This window comes from Miniopterus natalensis, chromosome 6 (genome assembly GCF_054644295.1).
Source record: "Miniopterus natalensis isolate mMinNat1 chromosome 6, mMinNat1.hap1, whole genome shotgun sequence".
Taxonomy (NCBI): domain Eukaryota; kingdom Metazoa; phylum Chordata; class Mammalia; order Chiroptera; family Miniopteridae; genus Miniopterus; species Miniopterus natalensis.
Window position 1 is genome coordinate 17,470,058 of NC_142086.1, and position 23,926 is coordinate 17,493,983.

At 37.2% G+C, this 23,926-nt stretch overlaps 1 protein-coding gene across 1 annotated transcript in view; it reads right to left on the reverse strand.

The window, feature by feature from the left end:
- Positions 1-23,926, reverse strand: part of GBE1 (1,4-alpha-glucan branching enzyme 1) — a 258,457-nt gene that overhangs the window by 169,345 nt on the left and 65,186 nt on the right. The window contains exon 3 of the mRNA XM_087818102.1: positions 1,481-1,593. Coding sequence (XP_087674228.1) covers positions 1,481-1,593 — 113 coding nt within the window. The remainder of the gene's footprint in view (positions 1-1,480; positions 1,594-23,926) is intronic.

A 23,926-nucleotide genomic window follows, 5' to 3' on the forward strand; every position in this document is an offset into this window, starting at 1 on the left:
AAAGCAGAAAAACATTCTCAGCACTTGAAAAAATGAGTAAGTTTAGTTCTTAATAAAACAAACAAAAACAGCCATAAGACCTAAAGTGACAATGAGATTAGAGGTACTAAAGTAGTTGCCTTGCCTCAAAATGTCCATAAAATCAGGCTTTATATTTTATAAACCATAGAAAAACCAGGCTACTTGGTTTATTTCTGAAAAGACTGGACCTAAAAATGCTTTAACATTCAGTCAGTATTTCTTGTGGGCCTACTCTGTGCCGGGCACAGCTCTAAGAATCGAGGGTATACAGTAGTATCAGCAAACAAAACAGCCAAGGCCCCTGCTCTTGTGCAGCTTATACTGACTTGGAAAAGGGATTATTTATATTAAATTTAAATCCCTCTTATTGTATGCTGCAGCTACTTTTTCTCCTTTTCACTACAGATTTAAAAGAACCTTGGCTGCCATCCCATGTTAAATGTCTCTTTATTCTAGACAATATGGTCTTCTGGTAACTATATTATGTGTGGCAATATTTTAGTAATTTTCAGATACACTTCTAATTTCATTATTTGTAAAATCAAAACAAAACAAAAAGCCCCTGCAAGACAAACAAGCAATCCATATTGATTTTAAATATGCTCTAACTCTGAGTTAATGTTGTTAAATAACAAATATCCATAAAAATAATAATTTTGTCACAGGATTTATCATAATAAATGTTATGAATGCTATCGATTGTCTAAGGAAGGGAAAGAGAAACAAGGGACATGGAATGTTACATAACTATATGAGCAAAATCAAGTACATATTAAAAGATTGAGGTAGCTTGTCATATAAACCAAGGCCTTACATCTGTAATACAGTACTTTAGGTCCTCTCATCCCTCCAGACTCCTCTGAGGAGCAGAGAGGCCTTGTGGGCTCTGCAGACTCGAATGAGACCCCAGCTAAACGGCCAGCTAAAGCCCAGGAGTGCGGAGGACGCTCAGCCTGCCTCTGACAGGCTAGTCCAGGTGGCCCCCCCGCAGAGGGGAAGAAACGAGAACCCCCGTGTCGAAGGCCAGGAAGGCCAAAAAGCACAAAAAACATGTCCCGAAATGCATGTGTCTCCGCCACCATATCGCATTCCACATTCTTGTGGCTCATCACAAAATCAATTTTCTCTCTACATTTGCTGATTTGAGGACAGTTTTCATTTTTCTATTAAACTTTCTGTTCTCTAAGCTAAGTTTTTACAATGACTCAATCACTCTTTATATAAAGTTTCTGAAGTTGATAATACGACTAAGTTCAGTACCTTTCCAACCAAACAGGTATAAAACAACACATTACAATTTGTGGATATCCTTAAATGCAAATTTCCTGCATTTAAGCATTCAAACTGTTTCTCCCACAATTATCACATATTGGTTTACATTATCATATTTTAAATCAAACTTTGCATACCCATTTAAAAATAAACAAATTCAAATAAAAACAGAAGGGAAAAAAAGTACCTTTAATTTGGATCCATGGGGCACTAGAGATTTATTCTGTTTTGGTGGTATATACAGCTCCCATTTTCCAAAATCCAGTTTTTTGTATGGGTATGAAACTGGATTCCAATCATCTAAAAAAATTATAGAAGAATGTTAACAAGAGCATGATCAAACTGATACTTAATGAACTTCAAACAAAGCATAATATGCTTACTACTTGTACCGAATCAAACTGCCTAAAAATTATTAAGTATTACAAGATGTTAATCAAAATACTATACTAGACATTTAGAAAAAGTAGATTATTATTAATTTATTTTTAAGAAATGTATTTCAAAGTTTGCCTTTTGCATCTTAATATTAAGGATTATAACATTTCCCATTGTACTTTCAACTCTAATACTTCTATTAATAAATAGAATGTCAAAGAAAAAGGTGAGTACTTTTTTAAGAAACACCATTCACATAGGGAGATAATATGAAAAAAATAGAAATGCATTCTAGGCAATAAGATAAGATACATGTCATGGTAGAAAAAAATTAAAATCCTATTACATTTACTCAAATTCACAGGCATGTGACAGAACTGAGTTAAAATCCAAAGAAATGCCTGAAGCAAGAAAGGTAGAGGGTTATAAACTATAGGAGGCAAAGGAAAGGTAGGTTGAAGATCCTGGAAGAAAGCCAAAATGAGCAACAACAGACTCACATACACACAGAAACTTATATAATGGAGGTGGCATAAAAATCAGTGAGCAAAGGACACACTGTTTATCAAGTGGTGCTGGTTATCCTTATGGGGATAAACAAATGAGTCTCTAACAATATGCCAAAGAATCACTGTAACACAGATTAATGTTTAAATATGATAGGCAAAACTGTAAAATACTGAGAAGAAAATATAGGGAAATAAATTTGTAATCCTGGGTTTAAAAGGTATTTTTTAAACAAGATTTTTAAAAACCCACAAAACACTAAGGAAAAGCCTGATGAATTTGACCACTAGAATTAAAAACTTACCTTCATAGAAATGGATGAATAGACTGACAGAATGACAAGGCTACCAACTGGGACTACATTTGTAATGAATATACCAAGAAAGAGAGAGAATACAAAATGTATGAAGAACATCTATAAGTCAATGAGAAAAAGAAAAGAAAACAATAGAGAAATGAGCAAAGATACTCCAGGGCAAGACACGTGAATAGCCCATAAACATATGTAGTGATGCTCAAGCTCACTGGTAATTAAGGAAACACAAGTTACAATGAGATGTCATTCCCCACCCACTGGATAGCAGAACTTAGAAGTTCAAAAATATCAAGTATTCAGCAAGATTATAAAATAACATTGCTGCTGAGGGGGAAAATTGGTAAAGCAACTTGGCATCGTGTAGCAGAGTTGAAGATATTAATTCTATGGCCCAACAAAACCTAGTACTAGGTCACAGCCTATAGAAATTCTCACAAATGTGTACAAGAAAGCATTCCCAAATGTTTGCTGAAGAATTTATGCAATAGCACACAAAATTAAAATGTAGGCTTTCAAAATTTAAATCAGCCACAAAATGGGTAAAAACACTGTGGTATAATCAAACAACAGGAAGCTATGCAACAGGATAAACTGGATGGATTAGAACCAATATATGACTATACGTGAACAGCCAAAACATAAAAGTTAATTTTAAAAGGTATGAAAGAATACGATGTAGATCAAGTTCAAGAAATATGCAAAATAGCCTATATAACAGCACATAAGTATGGATGAAAAGATGAAAATATCAAAAGACAAATGAGAATGTTAAATATCAAATTCTACAGTGAAATCTGTAGAACTGAGGAAAGGGGACACAGGATGCTTCAATAATACCTGTAATATTTTATTTCTTAAGGTAGATGGTATATACAGAGATGTCTATCACATTTCCCCCTATGTCTTTATGCCTAAAATATCATAGGGTTCTAAAATAAATTAAGCAGCCCTGTGAAGCTATGCATTGTAGTGCTATTGTTATTTATGGAAGTGGAGCTCTTGGGGTGCCTCGAGGATATGAATTTCCTGAGGCCCCCCCCTTGGGAGGATGGGGGTCTCGTGAAAAGCTTTATTGATGATGTAAAATTAAGGAAGTTCCCCTCTGAGGTCCCATCTCTGTCCATCTCGCCATGGAAGAAGTCCAATCTTGTCTTTGGCAGGGCCAGAATAAAGGCCACTGCCCATAGTTTCTGCTCCATATTAAAGTACATTCCAGTCCACAATCCTGTGTGTGAAATCTGCAGGGCCATGGGCCATGTGGCTGCTAAGGCCATATGGCTATGGAGAGAAAACAGGCCAGTGCAGGTCACTGAGCAAGAGAGAACAAGAGGGAACTCTCTGTTGGGGATTTTAGTCAGGAGCTTCTTCAAACTAACCAATTAACTTTCCAAGATTTTATGCATTTCTACTGGGTTCACCCACTAGGCAATCCATTGTTCCCCAGGCTAGACTGACAGGCAAGCACCGTCCCTGCACCATCCCTACTTCTACTGTGCATGTGCCCATCTTCCCCTCTCCCCCCTAACAATCCAGTACTGGATGGGGGAGGGAGGGGTGCTAATCCCCTTGCAGGGACTATGCTGGGTGAAGCTGTAGCTTCCTGGTGAAGCTTCCCAGGTGACCATGCTTACAAAGTCTGACTTCCCTTGGCTTTCTTTCCTTTATTAATATTAACTAGCTAATTATGAAGATAACACTATGATATTAAATTCTTAATTGAAGAGATAATGAAAACATCAGAAAGCTTGTTTAATGCCATGATTTCTTCCTTTAAACACCCACTGTACCCCATCATAGGCTCTAATGATCTTCACTCTCCACCAGTCTGAACACTGGTGGTAGAGATGGGGGTAAGAAACAATATTTAAATAAAGGTCCTTCTAAATATTTCTCCATATCCCATCATGAAGACAACTTGAACATGTCTAAAGGCAGTCTATCTTCAGGAGAAGCTCAACAGGCTCTGTTATTCTACTCCCTGCCCCTAAGACCTCAAACACATCTCAACTACTTATGGTATAACATTCCTTGACCAAAGCAAAGAATTTAGGGCATAATTAGAAAGAAGAAAACTTTAACTATGAACATGAGTCCTAAAACACTTTATAAATTTACTGAATTTCTTTCTAAGCTAATCACTTAAGACAAGAAGACAAGTAGCAGATCGTTTCCCGGTTAGTTAAATATGAAAATAAAGGGTACAGTTCATTAGTTCATTCATTCACTCATTAAATATGTATTGAGTGCTTACTGTAGGCCCTGCTCAATGCAAACCCAAAATTAGTGTTCAGAGGAACAGTCAAAGCTCAAAAAAAGGTTAAATTAAGAAAGAATATATCAAATTAATAGTAAAATACATAATACAAGATACACAATATATATAATATATAATACAAGATAAAAATATATAATACAATATAAAAATATATAATACAAGATAAAAATTCAATAGTAAATAAGATTTTGCTACTTTTAAAGTGAAACTTCAATTATATGGGAAATTTACATATGTAGATTTATTGAAAAGCTGTTACAGTAATGTAAAAATAAATATGGTCTGAATAATTGTATTTATATCAGTTGAACTAGTTTTTCAGCTTGCAGTCACTTGAGTTTTAAAATTTATTTAAACAAGTATTAGTATTTATATAAACAAGAATACTTTTACTGAATCCATTTTCTTTTTTATAATATCTTAGAGATCTAAATCTCCTAAAGCATATGTTGATTAACTATGAATCTACATTGTGAAAAAAAACTTTTTCTATCATCTTCAAGAGTTCATTTTATTAGCATCCCTCCTCTCCTCATGGTAACTCAGCTGTTGACTTTCACAAGTACATTTTTCTTGCCAAACTCCAACCTAAAAAGCAAAATTTAGAATATCTTCACATATGCCCCAAAAGAAAATCCATTCTATCACCCATAGAGAGTAATGCAGAATATGCTAAAGATTATACATGGGAGAAAGACAGGAAGGTTTTCCAGGCATATATGCATGAAACAAATTCAAATTTTTGCATTAGACAATTCTCTCCCCATGTGAATCCCTCTTTGGCCGTATCACCAGAGCCTTTCATCTCTCTGACCCTTTCTCCAGCCACTTTTCAGCCCTACATTTTCCTCACTCTCCTTCCTTTATTAGTGTTATTTCCATTCGAAACATGTACATCAACCCACTTCTACCATACTGCAGTCCTATGAAAGATTTTTTTCCAATAAAACCAGTTTCTCCCTAAAATAGTTTTTCCAACATTGCTAACAAGATGAATTTTTCTCCACAGGATACACATATCTAAGGCCTAGAAATGAAATTACCAGAAAAAAAATCATTGGATTTGGTCCTGTCTTGTAAACTTAACATTAAACAGTTAAGAAAGAAGGACCTTGCCCGGCAGGGTGTGGCTCAGTGGTTGAGCATCCACCTAGGATCCAGGCTATCAGGGTTCGATTCCTGGTCAGGGCACATGCCTGGGTTGTGGGCTCGATCAATGACTCTCTCATCATTGGTGTTTCTATCTCTCCCTCTCCTTTTCCTCTCTCTGAAATCAATAAAGATATATTTAAAAAAAAAAAAAGAAAGAAGGACCTATATCATTAAAGCGTATCTAGGTATGATTGCAGGAGCCACCTATGGAAGTATACAATTAAAAATATTCAAAAACAAATCATCAGATGATTGGTATAAAAATAGTAAAATTGAAGCTTTGTTTTTAAATAAAATTTCATTTAGAAAAACACAAAAGTCAAAATAAGAAAAGTTGAAAGGCAAATTTTAGGGAAATTTATGTCTTATAAAATAAGTCAGGAGATTTTATTCCTAAATATAACTTAATATAAAGTGATAATAATAATAACAATGATAAATAATTCTAGGCCATATCAAAATATATCTAAAGAACATAATTTTACAACCAGATTATGCAACTGTTTTCATTTTAATCTTGCATGACATATATCCTAAGTACACAAGATAGAAATAATTTTAATTAAGTACTTAACACAAATAGTTTGTAGCCCTATGTAGGCCTCAGTAGAGGACCAAACATAGCCCATCACCACATGTGAAAATTATTTGTTTCTCTATCAAACATGGAACTATACATGGAGAGTCCTATAGTTCAGAAGTTCTCAAACTTTAGCACAAACCAGAATCATCACCTGAGCTTATTATAACAGATTGTTGTACCCCACCCTCAGGGTTTTCGATTCAGTAGATCTGAGGTGTGGCTGAATAATCTGCATTTCTAACATGTCCCCAAGTGATGCTGATGCTGATGCTGATGCTATGGGCTTAGGGATCACACTGCAGAAACAACTGGCTGGTGTAATCAGAGTGCTCAGGTGCTCTCTACTCAGAGCTCTGTGAGTAATTTTCTGGATTAAATTGGATTTACAGACTACAAAATAATGTTCTAAATTAAAAGGTCAAGGAAATTCTGAAATAGAAAATATCATTAGTAACTCTTCAAGGCAAATGTTACTCACATGAAATTTAAAATTTAGGATTTTACTAGTGTGATAAAGATTCTAGAACAGATCTGGGATATTAAAAAATTTGTATGTATTAATGTGAGGGGGGAAATTGATAATTTGAACATTAAATGAAAATGAGGTATCACTTCACACCTGTCAGAACAGCTATCATTAATAAATCAACAAACAACAAGTGCTGGCAAGGGTGTGGAGAAAACGAAACCCTTGTGCGTTGCTGGTGGGAATGCAGACTGGGGCAGCCACTACAGAAAACAGTATGGAGTTTCCTTAAAAAATTAAAAATGGAGCTGCCTTTTGACCCAGTGATCCCACTTCTGGAAATATATCTAAAGAATCCCAAAACACCAATCAGAAAGAATATATGCACCCTTATGTTTGTAGCAGTGCAACTTACAATAGCTAAGATCTGGAAACAGCCCAAGTGCCCATCAGCAGATGAGTGGATAAAAAAGCTGTGGGACATTCACACCATGGAATACTATGCAGCTGTAAAAAAGAAAGAACTCTTACCCTTTGTGACAGCATGGAGGGACCTGGAGAGTATTACACTAAGCAAAATCAGTCAGTCAGAGCAAGATAAATATCATATGATTTCACTAATATGTGGAATCTAATGAACAAAATAAAGTTACCAACAAAATGGAACCAGAAGCACGGATATATGGAACAGACTGGCCAGTACCAGAGGGTCGAGGGGTGGGGGTGACTGGATAAAGAAGGTGAAGGGATTAGCTAAAGAACATATATGTATTTCCCATGGACACTGAAAACAGTGTGGTGAAGGCCAAGGGAGGAGGTGGCAGGGGTGAGTGGAGGTGGGCAAAGGGGGGTAGGGAAATGGGGGACACCTGCAATAGTGTCAATATTAAAAATTTTTAATAAAAATAATAAAGTCAATTCAAATTCTATAAAAAGGAAAAGATAACATATACAGAGGTGGGAAAGAATGGATTTAACAGTTGCACTGTGACATTCTTTTGAGTTAATAAAGCTATTATAATAATCATAACCTGTATGTAAACCTACGTTTGCCCACCCCGCACTAAGACCATTACTCAAAATACTGTTATTAACAGTATTTTCTAGAATTATCTCACCAAGAGATTGCTTGGTTAAAATGTATGGGCCACTGATCACAAAATAAATAAAAATCACGATGGCGTTTACCAAGAAAAGTAATATTAAAGTTTTCAAATGTTAACACATTAACTCTTCTTATTTATGCCTCATTTCATAAAATGCAAACATTTCTAAGTTCAAGAGTTAGATAACCCCCAACACAATGTATGCTCATTATTCCAGTTTCAGTAGAATTTTAAAAACATAGTTCCTGCTTGCAAAAAATGTTTTATTATAACATTTTCTAAAACATTTGATGTTTATCAAGTTATGATAACCTGACACATTTTTAAAGCAAAAAAATTTAATAGGCATTTTATTATGAACATTTTGAACTTTATCACATTTGATATTGCAAAAGATTCCATTTATCCACGGACTCAAAACCAGTAGTCAAAATTTAAATCAAGATGTGGAAAAGAAACAGTATGTGATGCAGTTCAATATGAACTGCAAACACACATTTGGCACAAACGCTCAAACATTAACTAAGGTCACTGCATCAGGCACACAAACTCTGTGTTTATCTGAAACCAAACCACCTTTCTTTTTCTAATGTAATAATCCTCACATAAAATTCTTAAACGTCAGCCTCCTTCAAATATTCCCAGGCTCTTTAACTCACAGTAAAGTATTTTTCTGCAGCACTTAGCAATCTCATTCCTATCGAGTTTTTGGGTTTGATACACATTTTCCGAACGCCTGGCTGAAGCGGTTCCAACTTCCTAAGCAGAGCCTCGCGCCTCTGGGCACATGCAGATCCCTGCAGGACGTGGTCTGCAGTGGACCAGCCCCTGCCAAAGGCAGGCCCCATGCAGCAGTGACTAAGACCCCTGGCGAATGCGGCAGGCAGGGCCAATAAGGCCAGTACCCACCCATACGGCAGATGCCAGGCACTTGCCACCTGAGTGGATGTCCCTCATGCCACAACACTGTTAAATATTGGAATATCACCTCCACCCTTCCTCATCATACAATGTTATTTAATTATTTCAAGCTACATGTCGTGTGGAGTTTATATAGATTTTTAAGCAAAGTTGGCCTGTCAAGATGGAAGTTTGGGGACTTTTCTTATCTAAAGGAAGTATCCATTCTGTTACCAAGAAGCCATGAGGCTCAGGACCAAAACTTCCTGTGGCACTGTCCTCACCCAGGATGATGGGAAGGCCACACAGCCTTTGGGGTGGAGGACAGCAGTCTTTTTGACACATAACCCTGTGCTTTTCCCCCTCCAGGTAATTCTTCCCTCAGTGGGGAAGCTGAGAATCACTGTTCTTTAACTTCTAATGGCAGCTGGTACCCTGGAAATGATCGAAGACTTCCAGCCTTATTTCTTAGGTAAAACTGCTTTCAACATACATTAACTTACGTTGGCTGTGCTTTCCAAGAACAATCTAGAGTATGTCGGAGTGCCACCAAGTTCATAACCCATGGGACACTAACATCCTGCTATGCTAAAGAACAGCATGCTCGGCCCTGTGGTATGCAGCTGTGTGGAAACTGGGGAATAAGTCAGATAATCTAGGGCGTCACTTACTAAATGTTCTTAAAGGCGTTCACAGAAAGACAGGCTCCGTGATCAAAACAGTGTGGCAACTGTGGCTTTAAATATAATTAAACACGTTTCTCATCGGAATAGTATTTCTATCATGATACTTTTTATGAAAAAGGAAGTAGTAAATTAATGTATGCAGTTGCTTGGGATTTCAAAAAGCATGAAAATATAACCAAAAGAACAAAAAAAGAAAGAAATGATATCTATATGGAGACAAAGAACAAAGACAGTAGTTGTCTAGGATTGTACTATGTTATATTTGACCATGGAACCAGGTAAACTACTCCTAAAGTTAGAAAATTTACTAAATCAAAACGGGGGAAGAATAAGAAAAAATTCCCTTAAAACAAAAACAAACTAAAATAAATGAACCTGCGTGATAGTATTTGGAGGTGGGGCCTTTGGGGAGTAATGGGTCATGAGGGTAGACCCTGATGAATGAAACTAGTGTCCTGATAAAGGAGACCCCAAAGAAACCCCTGCTGCCTTCCACCATGTGGAGACAGAGAGGAAATTCTGCCATCTGTGAACTGAGGGGGGGCAGGGGGTCTTCATCCAACACCGAATCTGCTGGTACCCTGATCCTAGACTCCCCAGCCTCCAGAGCTGTGAGAAATATGTTTCTATTGTTTATAAGCTACCCAGTCTATAGCATTCTGTTATCACACCCCAAACAGACAAAAACAAAGCTTATCTCTATTGGTCCATATAGTAAGGGATTTCCACAATAAAAATTTTAAAGTTGTTATGAAGTCTCTATGCACAAAAAGTTGTCTAAATCTCTGTCCTTATTATCAATTTTAAAAAGTGATCTTATCAGGTAAAGGGTATAAGATTTTAATTTACTTACGGTTCTAAATAATGACTCACAAACGACTTTCCAGATAGGCAGTTCAAGTTCATACCCCACCAGCAGCGTGTGAGAATGCTCAGCTGCCCACATCCTGATCAACACTGGGGGTTATCACTTTAACATCAAGGCATGCTGGCCTTGCTCAATCAGGGTTCACTAAGAGAATTAAAATTAAGCCCTACTGCCTTAAGGATCCATTGTATGCAATGAATTAACTTCTGTCCAATGCATCTAGCATAGTATTCATTATGCACCCATACTTGGGAGAATTAAGAAAACAGACATTCAAATCACTCTCTGTGTTCTGTAGATCAGACACAGAACAGGCATGAGAAAAGTGGCCTGTCATTACTGTCCTGGTTGGAACGGATAGCTTTTGATACAATGTATTCATTTCTTTTCAAAACAGGTTATAATTATAACTTTTCATCATTTTCTTTAATCCTTTTGTTATTTGAGAGAAATCTGGTGGTGGGTATTACATTTTCTTTTAAACGTTTTCATTTATTGCTAGTTTTACTGAAATGCATTTAATAATGTGGTGTACTTTATGGCCTACTACAGTGGGGGCAATCAAGCCAGTTATTTATTTAACAATCTATTTTTAACAACACAAACCTTTCAATTATTTTGAAATATATTTTTTGGAAAACTCCAGCATAGAAATGATATAAAAGGTGCAAAAGCAGAGCTTCTCTGCTCGAGTTGCCACTGCCCAGCTGGGCCTCCACCTCACCACTTACCTTCCCTGTCAGAGTGCACCACTCAAAACTCAACCCTACCAGGTGCTGCAATATATGACCTATCTCTGTGGACGGTCTGCAGATCCTTAAAAATATGTTATTTCATTTGTTTCAAATTCTCCATTTATTTCTAGTTTACTTGATCCATTATAAGTTAAGAGTATATTAAGTTTTATCAAAACAATTGGGTCTAAAAATGTATCTAATTTCTAAGTTCTTGCAATCTATACTTGGCCCCAAAATAAATATTATTTGAGACCTAGGAGTAATGGCATTTATCTTTGCTGTGACTTGTATTATTGATCTCTAAGCAATTTTACCTGAGTTTGTTTGGGTCTGGATTGGATCATTCTTTCATTTGATAAACTTTCAGTGATCGGAAAGCAGAGAGAAATTAATGGTTATAGCTGAGAGGTATATTATTTGCTAAGAGAAACCACAGAATTCTTACATAACAGAAAGGTAGAAGAATGGGAGAAAGGTACTAATGCAATATGGTCAATAATTAGAGGAAGCAATGTTATCCGATGGGCCAAAAATGGCCCTCAATTATGGCTTTTTGTTGTTTGGTTGCTAATTTATTTTAATTTATCTTTGTCGTTGAAAGTATTACAGATGTACCCTTTTTCCCCATTGACCCTTTCAACCCTGCACCCTCGATTATGTTTTAACTGGCCAATACACTGAACTACGTCCCTCGATGTCAGCAAATATGTGGAGCTGAATGGAGGGCTCTCTTTAGAGCACAAACGCCAGTTCACTGTTATACCCTGAATCACTATTGGCTGCAATCTACCATTTACAACTTCCCTGGAAGTCATAAATTTTACTTTAGGAACTCTTCTCTACACTCTAAAACATATTCTTTAATCTTAAGCTGTTCCACCTGAACCAGTCCCTCGTGTGGGATCAGGGAAATACCTATAGTCATCAGGAAAGCAATTACATGGTCTCCCTTCTAACCCTATAAACATTTATGGAAGTAAAATATTTTCTAACATGGCTACCAATGCAACAGAAATAAACCCATGTGTCCCTGGCCAACTGATTTTCAACAAGGGTGGCCAAGATCATTCAATGGGGAAAAGATAATATTTTTAACAAATATAAGACAACTGGATCTCCACATACAAAAAAACAAATTTGGACCCATGCCTCAAAACATATACAGCTACTCCTCAATTTACAATGGGGTTACATCCTACTAAGCCCATCATAAATTGAAAATATCATAAGTTGAAAATGTATTTAATACCACTAACCTAGGGATCATTATAGCTTAGCTTACCTTAAACATGTTCAGAACACTTATATGAGCCTGGTGTTGGGCAAAACCATCTAACACAAAGCCATTTTATAATAAAATATTGAATATCTTATGTAATTTATTGAATACTGTACTGAAACATAAAACACAATATCCAAAAAACACTGGCAACACAGTATAACTATAGCAGCAACTGTTAACCCTTGTGATCGCTGGCTGCCTGGCAGCTGGAGCTCACTGTTACCCATCCCCGGCATCACAAGAGAGTATCTTACCACATATCGCTTGCCTGAGAAAAGATCAAAATTCAATCTCTACTGAATGCATATTGCTTTCACACCATGGCAAAGTTGAAAAATCAGTGGGCCTGGCCAGTGTGGCTCAGTTGTTGAGCATCGACCTATGCACCAAGAGGTTGCCAGTTTGATTCCCAGTCAGGGCACATTCCTGGGTTGGGGGCTCAATCTCCAGTGGGGGGCACACAGGAGGCAGCCGATTGATGTTGATATTTCTGTCTCATCAATATTTCTTTCTATTCCTCCCTCTCCCTTTCCATTCTTCTTGCTCTAAATTCAATAAAAGTATATTTTGTAAAAAAGAAAAGTCATTTGAACAATTGTAAGTTGGATGCCATCTGTAAAATCTAACTCAAAATGGAATGAAGACTTAACTGTAAGAATTAAAACTATAAAATTCTTAGGGGACAAAAAGGGTAAATCACTGTGTCCTCAGTTCTTAAATATAGCACCACAAGTGCAAGTAACAAAAGAAAAAGATGCATTGAACTTCTTCAAAATTAAAAAACTGCATGTGTCAAAGAACACTACCAAGAAAGCCAAAAGACAACCCACACAGTGAGAGGAAATATTTGAAAACCATTCATCTGATATAGGACTTAAGTCTAGAATACATAAAAAACATTTAAACTAAATAATAAAAGTCAACCAAATTTTTTAAATGAGCAAAGGGTTTGATCTACAAAGATGTAAAAGTGGCCAATAATCACATGGAAAGTTGCTCAACTTCATTAGTTATTAGGAAAATGCAAATCAAAACCAGAATAACAGCCCGGCAGGGCATGGCTCAGCAGTTGAGCATTGACCTAGGATCCAGGAGGTCATGGTTCGATTCCTGGTCAGGACACATGCCTGGGTTGCGGGCTCGATCCCCAGTTGGAGGAGTGCAGGAGGCAGCTGATCAATGACAACTCTCTCATCATTGATGTTTCTACCCCTCTCTCCCTCTCCCTTCCTCTCTCTGAAATCAATAAAGATTTATTAAAAAAAAAAAAAAAAAAGCACAGAATAAGAGACCAATTCATTCACTAGGAAGGCAACAGTCAAAAAGATAGAAAATAACTATTGGAGAGGAGATAGAGAAATTGGAACCCTCATACTCTGTTGTGAAAATGGAGCAGTAGGGAATTTCCTCAAGAGCTAAAAATAAACTTACCATTTGACACAACTATTTCACTCCTGTTTTATACCAAAGAGAAATGAAAACATGTCAACATAAAAACTTGTATGTAAATATTCACAGCAGCATTACCCATAATAGTCAAAAGGGTAAAACACCACAAATGTCCATCAAATAATAAATGGATAAACAAAATTTGCATATCCATACAATCGAATATTATCTGGCCATAAAAAGGAATTAAATGCCCATACATGCTACAATATGGCACCTTGAAAACACTATGTTAAGTGAAAGAAGCCAATCACAAAAGACAACATATTATAAGATTCCATTTATATGAAATATCAAGGAGAGGTAAAATCATTGAGAAGGAAAGATAAGTGGTTGCCTAGGGCTAGGGGTTGGAATGAAAAGATTGTAGGATAATAGCTAAAGGGCACAGGGTTGTTTTACGGTGATGAAAATGTTCCAAAATTGACTGCTGTTATGGCTGCACAACTATTTTTAATATACTAAAAATCATAGAATTATACACTTCAAATAGGTAAGCTGTATGTTATGTGAATTATATCTCAATAAAGCTGTTAAAAAATAACAATATTTTAAAGGTCAGATAGTCTCTACCTGTTGATTGCTATTGAGCTTTTACCTAGACTGGCAATTTTCAACCTTTTTCATCTAATGGTACATATAATTACTAAAAATCTGAGGCACACCAAAAAATATTTTTGCCAATCTGACAAAAAAGAAATAGGTTTAACTTGGATTCATTCACAATGCACGGCTACTGTTGTGTTGGCTGTTGTCATTGTTTTATTTGACAGTCTAAGAAAAAGAGGTCAGTGCCCCGGACTAAACAGTCAGGTATTGCATGTTTTAAAAATTCTTGCCGCACACCTGTGTGCTGTGGCACAGCAGTTGAAAATCACTGGCCTAGGCTAAGAATAGGTGCTAGCAGAAATATTGTAAAGAAAAAGACCACATACAAAACTTGGCGAGACCACATGGCGAGACATACAAAACTTCAATGCTGAGAAGATAGCTTGGTCAATGAGTAGAATAAAGGGCCAAGTTGGATGGCTGAAGACATCTCTGAAGAGAAAATGTTAAATATTTCAAGGCTTTGCAAATGTAGAACTTGACCATATTAGAACCTGGAGGAAAATAGGCTTAAGCAAAGAAAAATGTGTATCTTCTCCTTCTGGAGCCCAGATTCGCAGTAGGTTTAAGGGTGATGACCAACATAAGCATAGCAAGCTGCCGCTGCTATGTTCAGCTTTATCTTGGACTCTGCAAGAGTCCTACAAGGAAAAGAAATCTTAAAACCATCATACAATCCACTCCCGTTAGAAAAAGATTGTTTGAGCAGAGGCTATCTCAAAACTAATGAAACAGGAATGGAATATTTTATTGTGATAGAAGTAAAAGTCATTACAGTAACAAAAGTAGGGTGCTTTGGTGACACTGATGGCAGCAACAGCAGTTGCAGATTGTCCTTAGAGCCTGGCATTCAATATCTAATTCAATATCTCAAAAGTCCTATAAAGTAGCACAAATTTCATCTGATGAATAAGGAAACCAACTCAGAGAAAGGAATGAAGCCAACATCCCATAGCTATTCAGGGACAGAGCCAGGATTCGAACCCACGTTAGTCTGACTCCTGCTTCTGCCTGTGTGTGTTAGCAAGCATGGAAACTGTTAGGCAGGTTTGGGGCAGTTACATCAGAGAAAGGGCTACATAGGTCGGTCAAACGTAGGGTGCCCTGGACCACAATCACAATGCCCAGACAAGTCACCTTTCCCAGCCAAGCAAGCGACAGAGCATGAAGTTCAGGCTGTCCTCAGACACTCAACCTTAATGGTCAATAAGAGTGAGTGAGTGAGTGAGTGAGTGAGTGAGTGAGTGAGTGAGTGTGTGCGCGCGCGCTTATGGTAGATAACCACACAAGTAAAAGACAGACACAGAGAAAAAGGGACAGAGAAGGAGGGAGGGAGGGATGGTAAAAATGACTACTACTGAGTAGCTTCCAGTATGTCCACAGAGGTAAACATACATACTCCCTTCCTTGCAGTTAAAATCCTGTCCTGTAATTCAGAGAAAATTAGAGCCATTAAGCAAGAGCTCCCTCAGTTTTCTGCTTTCAAACTGACAAACTGACACCCACAGCCAATTTTACCTCCTTCCCTTCAGTCTGTGAGAAAGAGGGTGGTTGTTTTTTTACTTGTTCAAGTCTAATTCTCGATTCCATCCTTTCCTTTTGTCTGTTTTCAATTATTTTCTCATATTCTGAGGTTGTCAAAAATTCTCTCTGCAGGCTCTCTACTCTCAGCATTCAAATAAGATGGGCTGATGTATTTGCTAATTATGAAATAACATCAACAGCAATGAAGAAAACCTCTCTTTTGATAGAAGTCACCCTCAGGTTCTCCTGCCATTGACAGCCCAATTTCTTGATTGCTATTTCTACTCCCTCATAGCTCTTCAGCCCCTTAAATATTTCTGAAATACTCTGGGACAACGTCACCAGCAAGCTCCAAATTTCCAACCCCAACTGTTCTTTACAGACTTCAATTTACATGAGCTTTCTGTGGCATCTGGAACTTCTCCTTGAGCATCATTGATAACCATATCAGCTGGTTCTCTTAAACCAAACAGTGTAGATGGGGAGGAAACAGAGAGAATGCATTTGAAACCTATTTCAGATCTAAAACCGATAAGCAGCAGTGTGTGGTTATTAGGGGTAAGAGACTGATAATTTCTGGCTTGAATGGTGAATAAAACAGAATGGGGAAGATGGAGGTAAGAGAGGAGAGAATTTAAAGGAGCTGGAAATGGTCAACACCATCTATTACTGCAGAAAGGTTAAGCAGGGGAAAGATAACGAAAATTGAGGGGAGGGAAGCTTTAATGGGGAAGACGTGTGCATGAGGATGCCATAATTTCTCTACCAGTATATTTTTCTTATTGCAAAGGAAAAGTGTATAGCATATAGAATAAAAGACAAAAAATGTAATTAAAAAGACACTAAAACTCTCATAAATGGAACCCACCACATGATTAATGCCTTAGTGTAAAATTTTCTCATTTTAACCACAGTTATTTCTATGCACATATAAATGTTTCCACAATAGGAATTATATATAAAAGCATGTGTGCACATACACTTTTTTAACTTACAGTTTTGTAGCCTTTTCCACACACTACAAGGTCAGCATTACCTTGTCAGTACATAGTCATTTATGACAATAGTTCCCCAATCTGGCTGCTTTTAAAAGTTAGAAATGAAGAGTTCACCCCAGGTCCTGGACTCAGACCCAGGAGTACGTCTGTGCATTTACAGAGCTCCCTACATTTCTGTTATGCACACAAAGGTTGGGTAACCACTGATCTACATCAGTGATTTTCAACCTTTTTCATTCATATTGGACAGCTATTGTTGTGTTGGCTGTTATCATTTTTTTATTTGACAATCTAAGGGAAAAGAGGTCAGTGCCCCTGACTAAATAGTCAGGTATGGCATGTTTTAAAAATTCTTGTGGCTCACCAGTTGAAAATCGCTTTATTAGATCTGCGATTTTCAACCTTTTTCAACTCAAGGCACACATAAACTAACTACTAAAATCTGACAGAAAATTAAAGGAGGGATTTTCTTTAGTTTTCCAATATACTCAAAGAAGAAAAGATGCAACTTTGTATGCAGAGAAAAAGGGAGTAGCAGAGGGAGATGCTGACAGGACTAAGAAGTAAACAGATTTATCATATCAATGAATAAAGGGATTCAATGTACAGATTCATGACCAATTTCTACTAACTTTCGAAAGCCCGTGGGAAAGATCGCTAGAGATACAGAGATAGTTTTAGGGAAATGGCTAGGAAATTGAAATTTTCCTTTCTGTTGGCTTCTACTTTCTTTGAAAAGGGCAAGTATTATGCTCATGGGAAATGAGGAGGGAGCAAAAAAAAAGGGGGGGATCCTGATTGCAGTGGTGAAACAGAAATAGCTACTGTGGAGGCTGCATAAAAGAGCTGATGGGCGTGCGCAAGTGATTTCTGTGGAGTGTTAGTGGCCATGGACCTGCAGAAGCAGCAGTTCACATGGCTGTGTGATCTTCCTCACAGTGCCTAGAAGCTGTGCAGGATAAAAGGAATTAGAAAATTTGATGTGACCAACATTACAGATTAATCTTGTCCTTGGTAGAAGGACAAGATTCAAGAGATGAAACTTACAGAAAAATAGTGGTTGGAGAGCTTAAAGCAAGGGTTCTAGAGTGGACCTCAAAGAGACACCGACATGTCAGAACGCACCATGGATCTAGAGGCCTCATTCACTCTGGAATAACTTGCATCATGGAGTTTAAAACAATAAAATGCTACTATAATAATCTTGGTACCTTTACACAATAAATGTTGATAATACTCTGTAACAATTCCCCCATCCCTCATCAGCAGCCTCAACCCCCACCAAACAAAACTCTTGACTGCTACCCCATTAACTTTCCTTAAGTATATCCAAGACCTTTAAAGCACAGGGCAACGTGGCAGATCCGTAACTACATGAGTGAGAAAGAAATGCTTACTGTTGTTACACACTGAACTTGGGATAGTGTGTTACACAGCATTACTGTGGCTGTAGCTGACTTGTGCACCAAGTAAGCGAAAGTACTAGCCCTCTGAACTTCCCACAGGTAGCCTAAACCTGTATCTATTATAGCGCTTATTTTCCATGTGGCTATATTGAGTTGCTTTTTTGTGACTATAGCTGTCTGAAGATAGAGGTCAAGTTTTATTCATGTTTGTGTCCCAACACCTAGTACAGAACCTCCTACATAATAAGTCTTCCACAAGTATGTACTGAGAGAATAAATGTTCAACTATGTATGCAAAATTGAGATCATAAGGTAACTTGGCAATTGGAAATTTAGTAAAGAACAGAATTAGCCAAAAATCATTTCTTTTTAGTTTTGCAAGTGAACATAAATAGTATTCTTTTAATAAGACTTCATTATCTACTGAAGTTATAAATAATTATCTCTATCAAATAACAGAAAAGATTAAAAAGCACAAAAATGTAGGTAATTCCCTTTTATTAATCTTTCCAATTAATATGCATCAGTAGCTATATTATGCAGACCTAACTTAAAATCAAAATTATAGTAATTAAAAGAAACATGAATATATTTATTTGTATTTTAAGATAGATTTTGATTATCTCCTTTCTGTTCTAAACTCCAAAACTATTATGTATATAACATATAAATATATTTTAAATCACCTTTTTTAGTGGTGATAGTTAATTCTATATATGATTAATAATATATAAAGTGAAAAACATTACAAAATTAGAAGTTAAAAAATTATGTATATATATTATAAATTATATATAATTAATCTAATTTATACATAATTGGATAGTACCACTCAAAAAAGGCAATCTTCTAAAATTAAATATCACCACTCGAAAAAAGGCAATCTATTAATAGTTCAATAGGCTATTAATCTAAAGATTCACAAAAAGCCTAATTATCCATATCCAAACACAAGTAGCATCTAAAACAGACCTCTATCTGTGATTTCTACATTATAACACACACAGGACATAATTCATTAGGCTATCCAACTTTTCTGAAATCCAAAATCCAAGAAAACTGAATCACTTTTAAATGAACCAATGTGTTTATTAGATCCATGGGGTGTAAGAAAAGTTCAATTGCTACTCTGTATCATGTTGATATAGGCATAAACTCCCAGGTTAAACTCTTTTCTTTGTAGTACAACTTTCAATTTGGATTTTAAAAAGCTTGAGGCGATCAATTTTCACATCTTTCCCCACTCCATTTCAGAAATCAGAGACCCAATTCCAGGAAAATACTCACAAGTTATATGGAGGTTTAACATGTTCAAGAATAAATCACACTGCCATTAAGGCAATTACAGTAAAATAGAACATTTAAACCACTTGCCATTATCAGGTTTTCTGGCTTCTAAGTTAATAAAGTCAAAGTGCATAATCATGATTTTCTGAACTGTTGTAATGATCAAATGCAAAACTCTAAAATTTAAATAAAATGATTAAAATGTCTCTGTCACTTTTTTAAATTGAATTTACTGGGGTGACACTGGTTCACAAAACCATACAGGTTTCATGTGTACAACTCAATAAAACATCATCTGCACACTGCATCGTGCATCCATCGCCCAAAGCAAAGTCTCTTTCAGTCCCCATTGATCCCCTCCTGGTCTCTGCTGAGCACGGCGAGATCTCCACAACTATAAAGACTGCTGTCCTACCTGAGATTATGTGGATTCAAGCCCTACCATACCAGGTAGACACTTGACACCAACCAAGGTCCTATGGACATCACTTCTGTCCTAACACTGTGTGCATATTTCTCTCCAAATTCCATTTTTTAAGAATATTTATTGATTTTTAGAGAGAGGAAGGGGGAGAGAGAAACATCAATGTGAGAAGGAAACATTGATCAGTTGCCTCCTGCATGCCCCCTACTGCGAATGGAGCCCGCAACACAGGAATCAAACCACAACCTTTAGGTGCACAGGACAATGCCCATCCAACTGAGCCGCACCAGCCAGGGCTCTAAATTCCTATTGTTAAGCTTCCCAAAGAAATGATGAACTAGATCTGAGATGTAGCATTAGGAACCAAACAAGCTGACAACAAGCTGGATACAGAACAGCAACCAAAAAGTAGTAAGTTAGATGTCCCTCCAGCTGATGTACTGGATCAGGAACAGAAAAGAAAATCAATCATGTGCATTAAACAAATGGTTACCAGACCTACTCATAATTGTATAGTTGCATATAATATGTATTTTAAAGCCTACAATAGTGATGTTATTTATCTCAAAGTATGTACTAAATATTTGCTAATAAGTCATCCTCTCTGTTATCATTACTTATTCTGACAAAATAAATATCTCCAAACCATTCCACCAGAGTACAATAATCATGAATCACAATTTAAAATGATGGCAACCCTGTTGTTGTTGTTTTTAAAAAAAATGTTAAACCATCCATGCTCTCTTTATTGTCTTGCTTTCCTATACTGGACATCACAGTTGTTCATTAGTGTGATTAAGTCCTACTAAAATAACTCAATTGATCATCTATCCTAAAACTCCCTCTCTTTCCTTAAGGCAGTACACTCAAAAGTCAGGCGGTTCTCCTTCAATACCTACTTCAATAAATTTATACACACATTTATATTTACACATATATTTATCTTTATTCCTAGAAACAAAAAGTTGTGTGTGCTGTGTATATTTGTCTTAAAATAAATAATGTCATATTGGACATTATGTTCTGCAACTTGATTACTAACTTTCCCTCACCTACAGTACACAATTTATCATCACATCCTGTCATCCAACAAATAAAATTTCTTAACGCTTCCTTCAAGATTAGTTTCAGAATCACCTTGAAAGGTGAAATTCATGCAAGAGACACAGTACAGTGAAACTGTAAGCAACAGATACAGCCAAATAAGTTTAGATTTGAAAAATGGTAGCCAAGGTTAAAACAAATGTGATATTGATATGGAGTTTGATTCTTGAAATACTACAAACATAAAAGAAAGAAGAAATTATATATATGTTCTCTTTCAAGTCAGTTCACTTTGAATTTTCCTGTCTCACAACTCAAAGGTAAAAAAAATGTATATATCCATTGTATTATACATATATATAGTGTTAAGCACACACACTCAACACTGATGTCTTATAGTTTAGATATAAAATTATCCCAAAACTAGTCAGCTTCCAGAGACATAAACATGAGTTTCAGATGTACATAACTGGAGTTACATGTAACGCAAGGGTGTGAAATTGGGATGACGGTGGGAAGCAGAACCTTTATGGAATAAATATGTGTAGAATACTTGCAGCTAAACCTTTCAATTACTAGTTACTACATATGTGATTTTTAGTAGGTTACATAACTTCTTGAATTTAAATTTCCATGTCCGTAACATACAGAAACAACTCTCTGTTAAGACACTTCCTAGCACTGCAAAAAAAAAGGTGCAACTGGAACTCACTTTCCTTAAAGTTTATGATGCCCTACCCTTCTCCAGCTCAGTGGTTACAGCACAGAACCAAAATATTGTACCTTAAATGCTATCCTGGCTCTGGAACAGGTTAGCGAGTATGAGTTCCGAAGTCTAAGTCTCAATTTGCTCCTCTGCAAAATGAGGAAGGTAGTGCTATCTACCTCACAGGGCCACTGGGAAGAGTCAGGGAAATAGTCCATTATCAAACCATTATTACACAGTTAAAAATGTTCACTAAGTTATATATAATAATATTGTACCATATATATCAATAGCTTCCTTGAAAAGCCCTCTCCTCTTTCTGTGTCATGAAAGTGATGCCCTGTAATTTGCTAGTTATTAATAATAGGAAAGAAGCAAAAGGAAGGCCAGACATTATAGGCATGTCATCTGGGCAGCTTCACGAGGAAGCTGCAACTTTACCAGTCCCCAGGGAACCACTGGTCCACTCCTGGCAGATCACTGGGGGAAGGGACTGGGCTACGGGGAGGAAGGGACCATGCACAGTAAAGTTGGAGTGACATAGGGAATGTGCCTGTCAGTCAAACCTGGAGACAGAGATCACTGGCTAGAGCGGGCAGGGCCACTCAAGCCAGAGAAAATTTGGGGATACATAATCACAAGACAAAGGAGTTCTCTCTTTAGCTCTTGGCTCTCTGGTTCTTCTCTCGTTGGCCCATGTCCCCTCCATAGCCACGTGGCCCTGCAGACTGCACACACGATGGGCTGATGGACTGCAACTGGGAACACGAACTAAGCTATCCTGATGCTGGACTGGACACTGCTCCAACATGGAATGGAAACTCTGGGCGCTGCCTCTGATTCCAGCCCCATTAAAGGCATGCTAGACTTTTTCCTTGGTGGGACAAAGGGAAATGGGACCTTGAAAACTCAGGGGTTTAATTCCACAGAAATAAAGCTTCCTACAACATCTCATTCTCCCGTGCAAGTCTCAGAAAATTCCTTTTCTCGAGGTACCGCAGGAAACCCACACCCCCAGCAACAGATGGGGGCAGGGAACACTCCCCACCAGGAACAGGAGGACACTCTTCTCCCTTTCCTAATGCGCTCTCTTCTCCTAAGCTTTCACCACTTCTCTCTCATCTTGCACCGCAAAATGTGAGCTTTTCATGGTTCCGTCTTGAACTCTGTACTAATGCTGTTCCAGTGGCTTGTAAATAAAACACTGAAACATTTGGTAGAGAGATGAATCCAGATTTCATAAGAAAGGAATATTTTATCCTGGAGAAACTTAACAATAGGCTTCACCCTGTTTTTTCCATTGAAAGATTATGTAATGCTTTCATTTCGGGACAATGCCACCAATGATCCTAGCAAGAGAGTCCAAGAGTCCACACCTTCAAAAGGCGACCCAGAAAGGGCACGCTTTGACAAACCAGACAATAACATCTCGTGTTCTCTATTTAAATCTGGGAAAATGCTGGACAAAGGCAAAAACTACCTTGTGCGGAATTATTTACTGTGAACGTGCTGCTAGATGTCAGGCGCTGTGCTAAGAGCTCTCACATGCACGATTTCACCTGACCTGACTTGCCATATAGCCCTGGAGACAGCCAGCTCTTCCTACATGGCTGACAACGAAGGTGTGAAACAAAACAGAGTCCCGTGAAGGTAATCCATCTGTCCATAACAACAAATTCCCATTTTCTGGATGCCTTACATGACCATGCTAAGCCCCTGGGAGTCAATGAATCTTGATCTTCATGGAGAAAAGATGAACAGCTCTCTAATGCTGCAATTACCTTCTGGGTAATGATGGTATATTTATAGGAGATTTCAGTATGTGATTAACTCACCCTGTGGAGAGCAGGAAAAAGGAGAAAAAATTGGACCATTTTCTGTGGAAGCTTTTCATTGACAGAGGAAACGAAGGTTATGATAAAGACGTTTG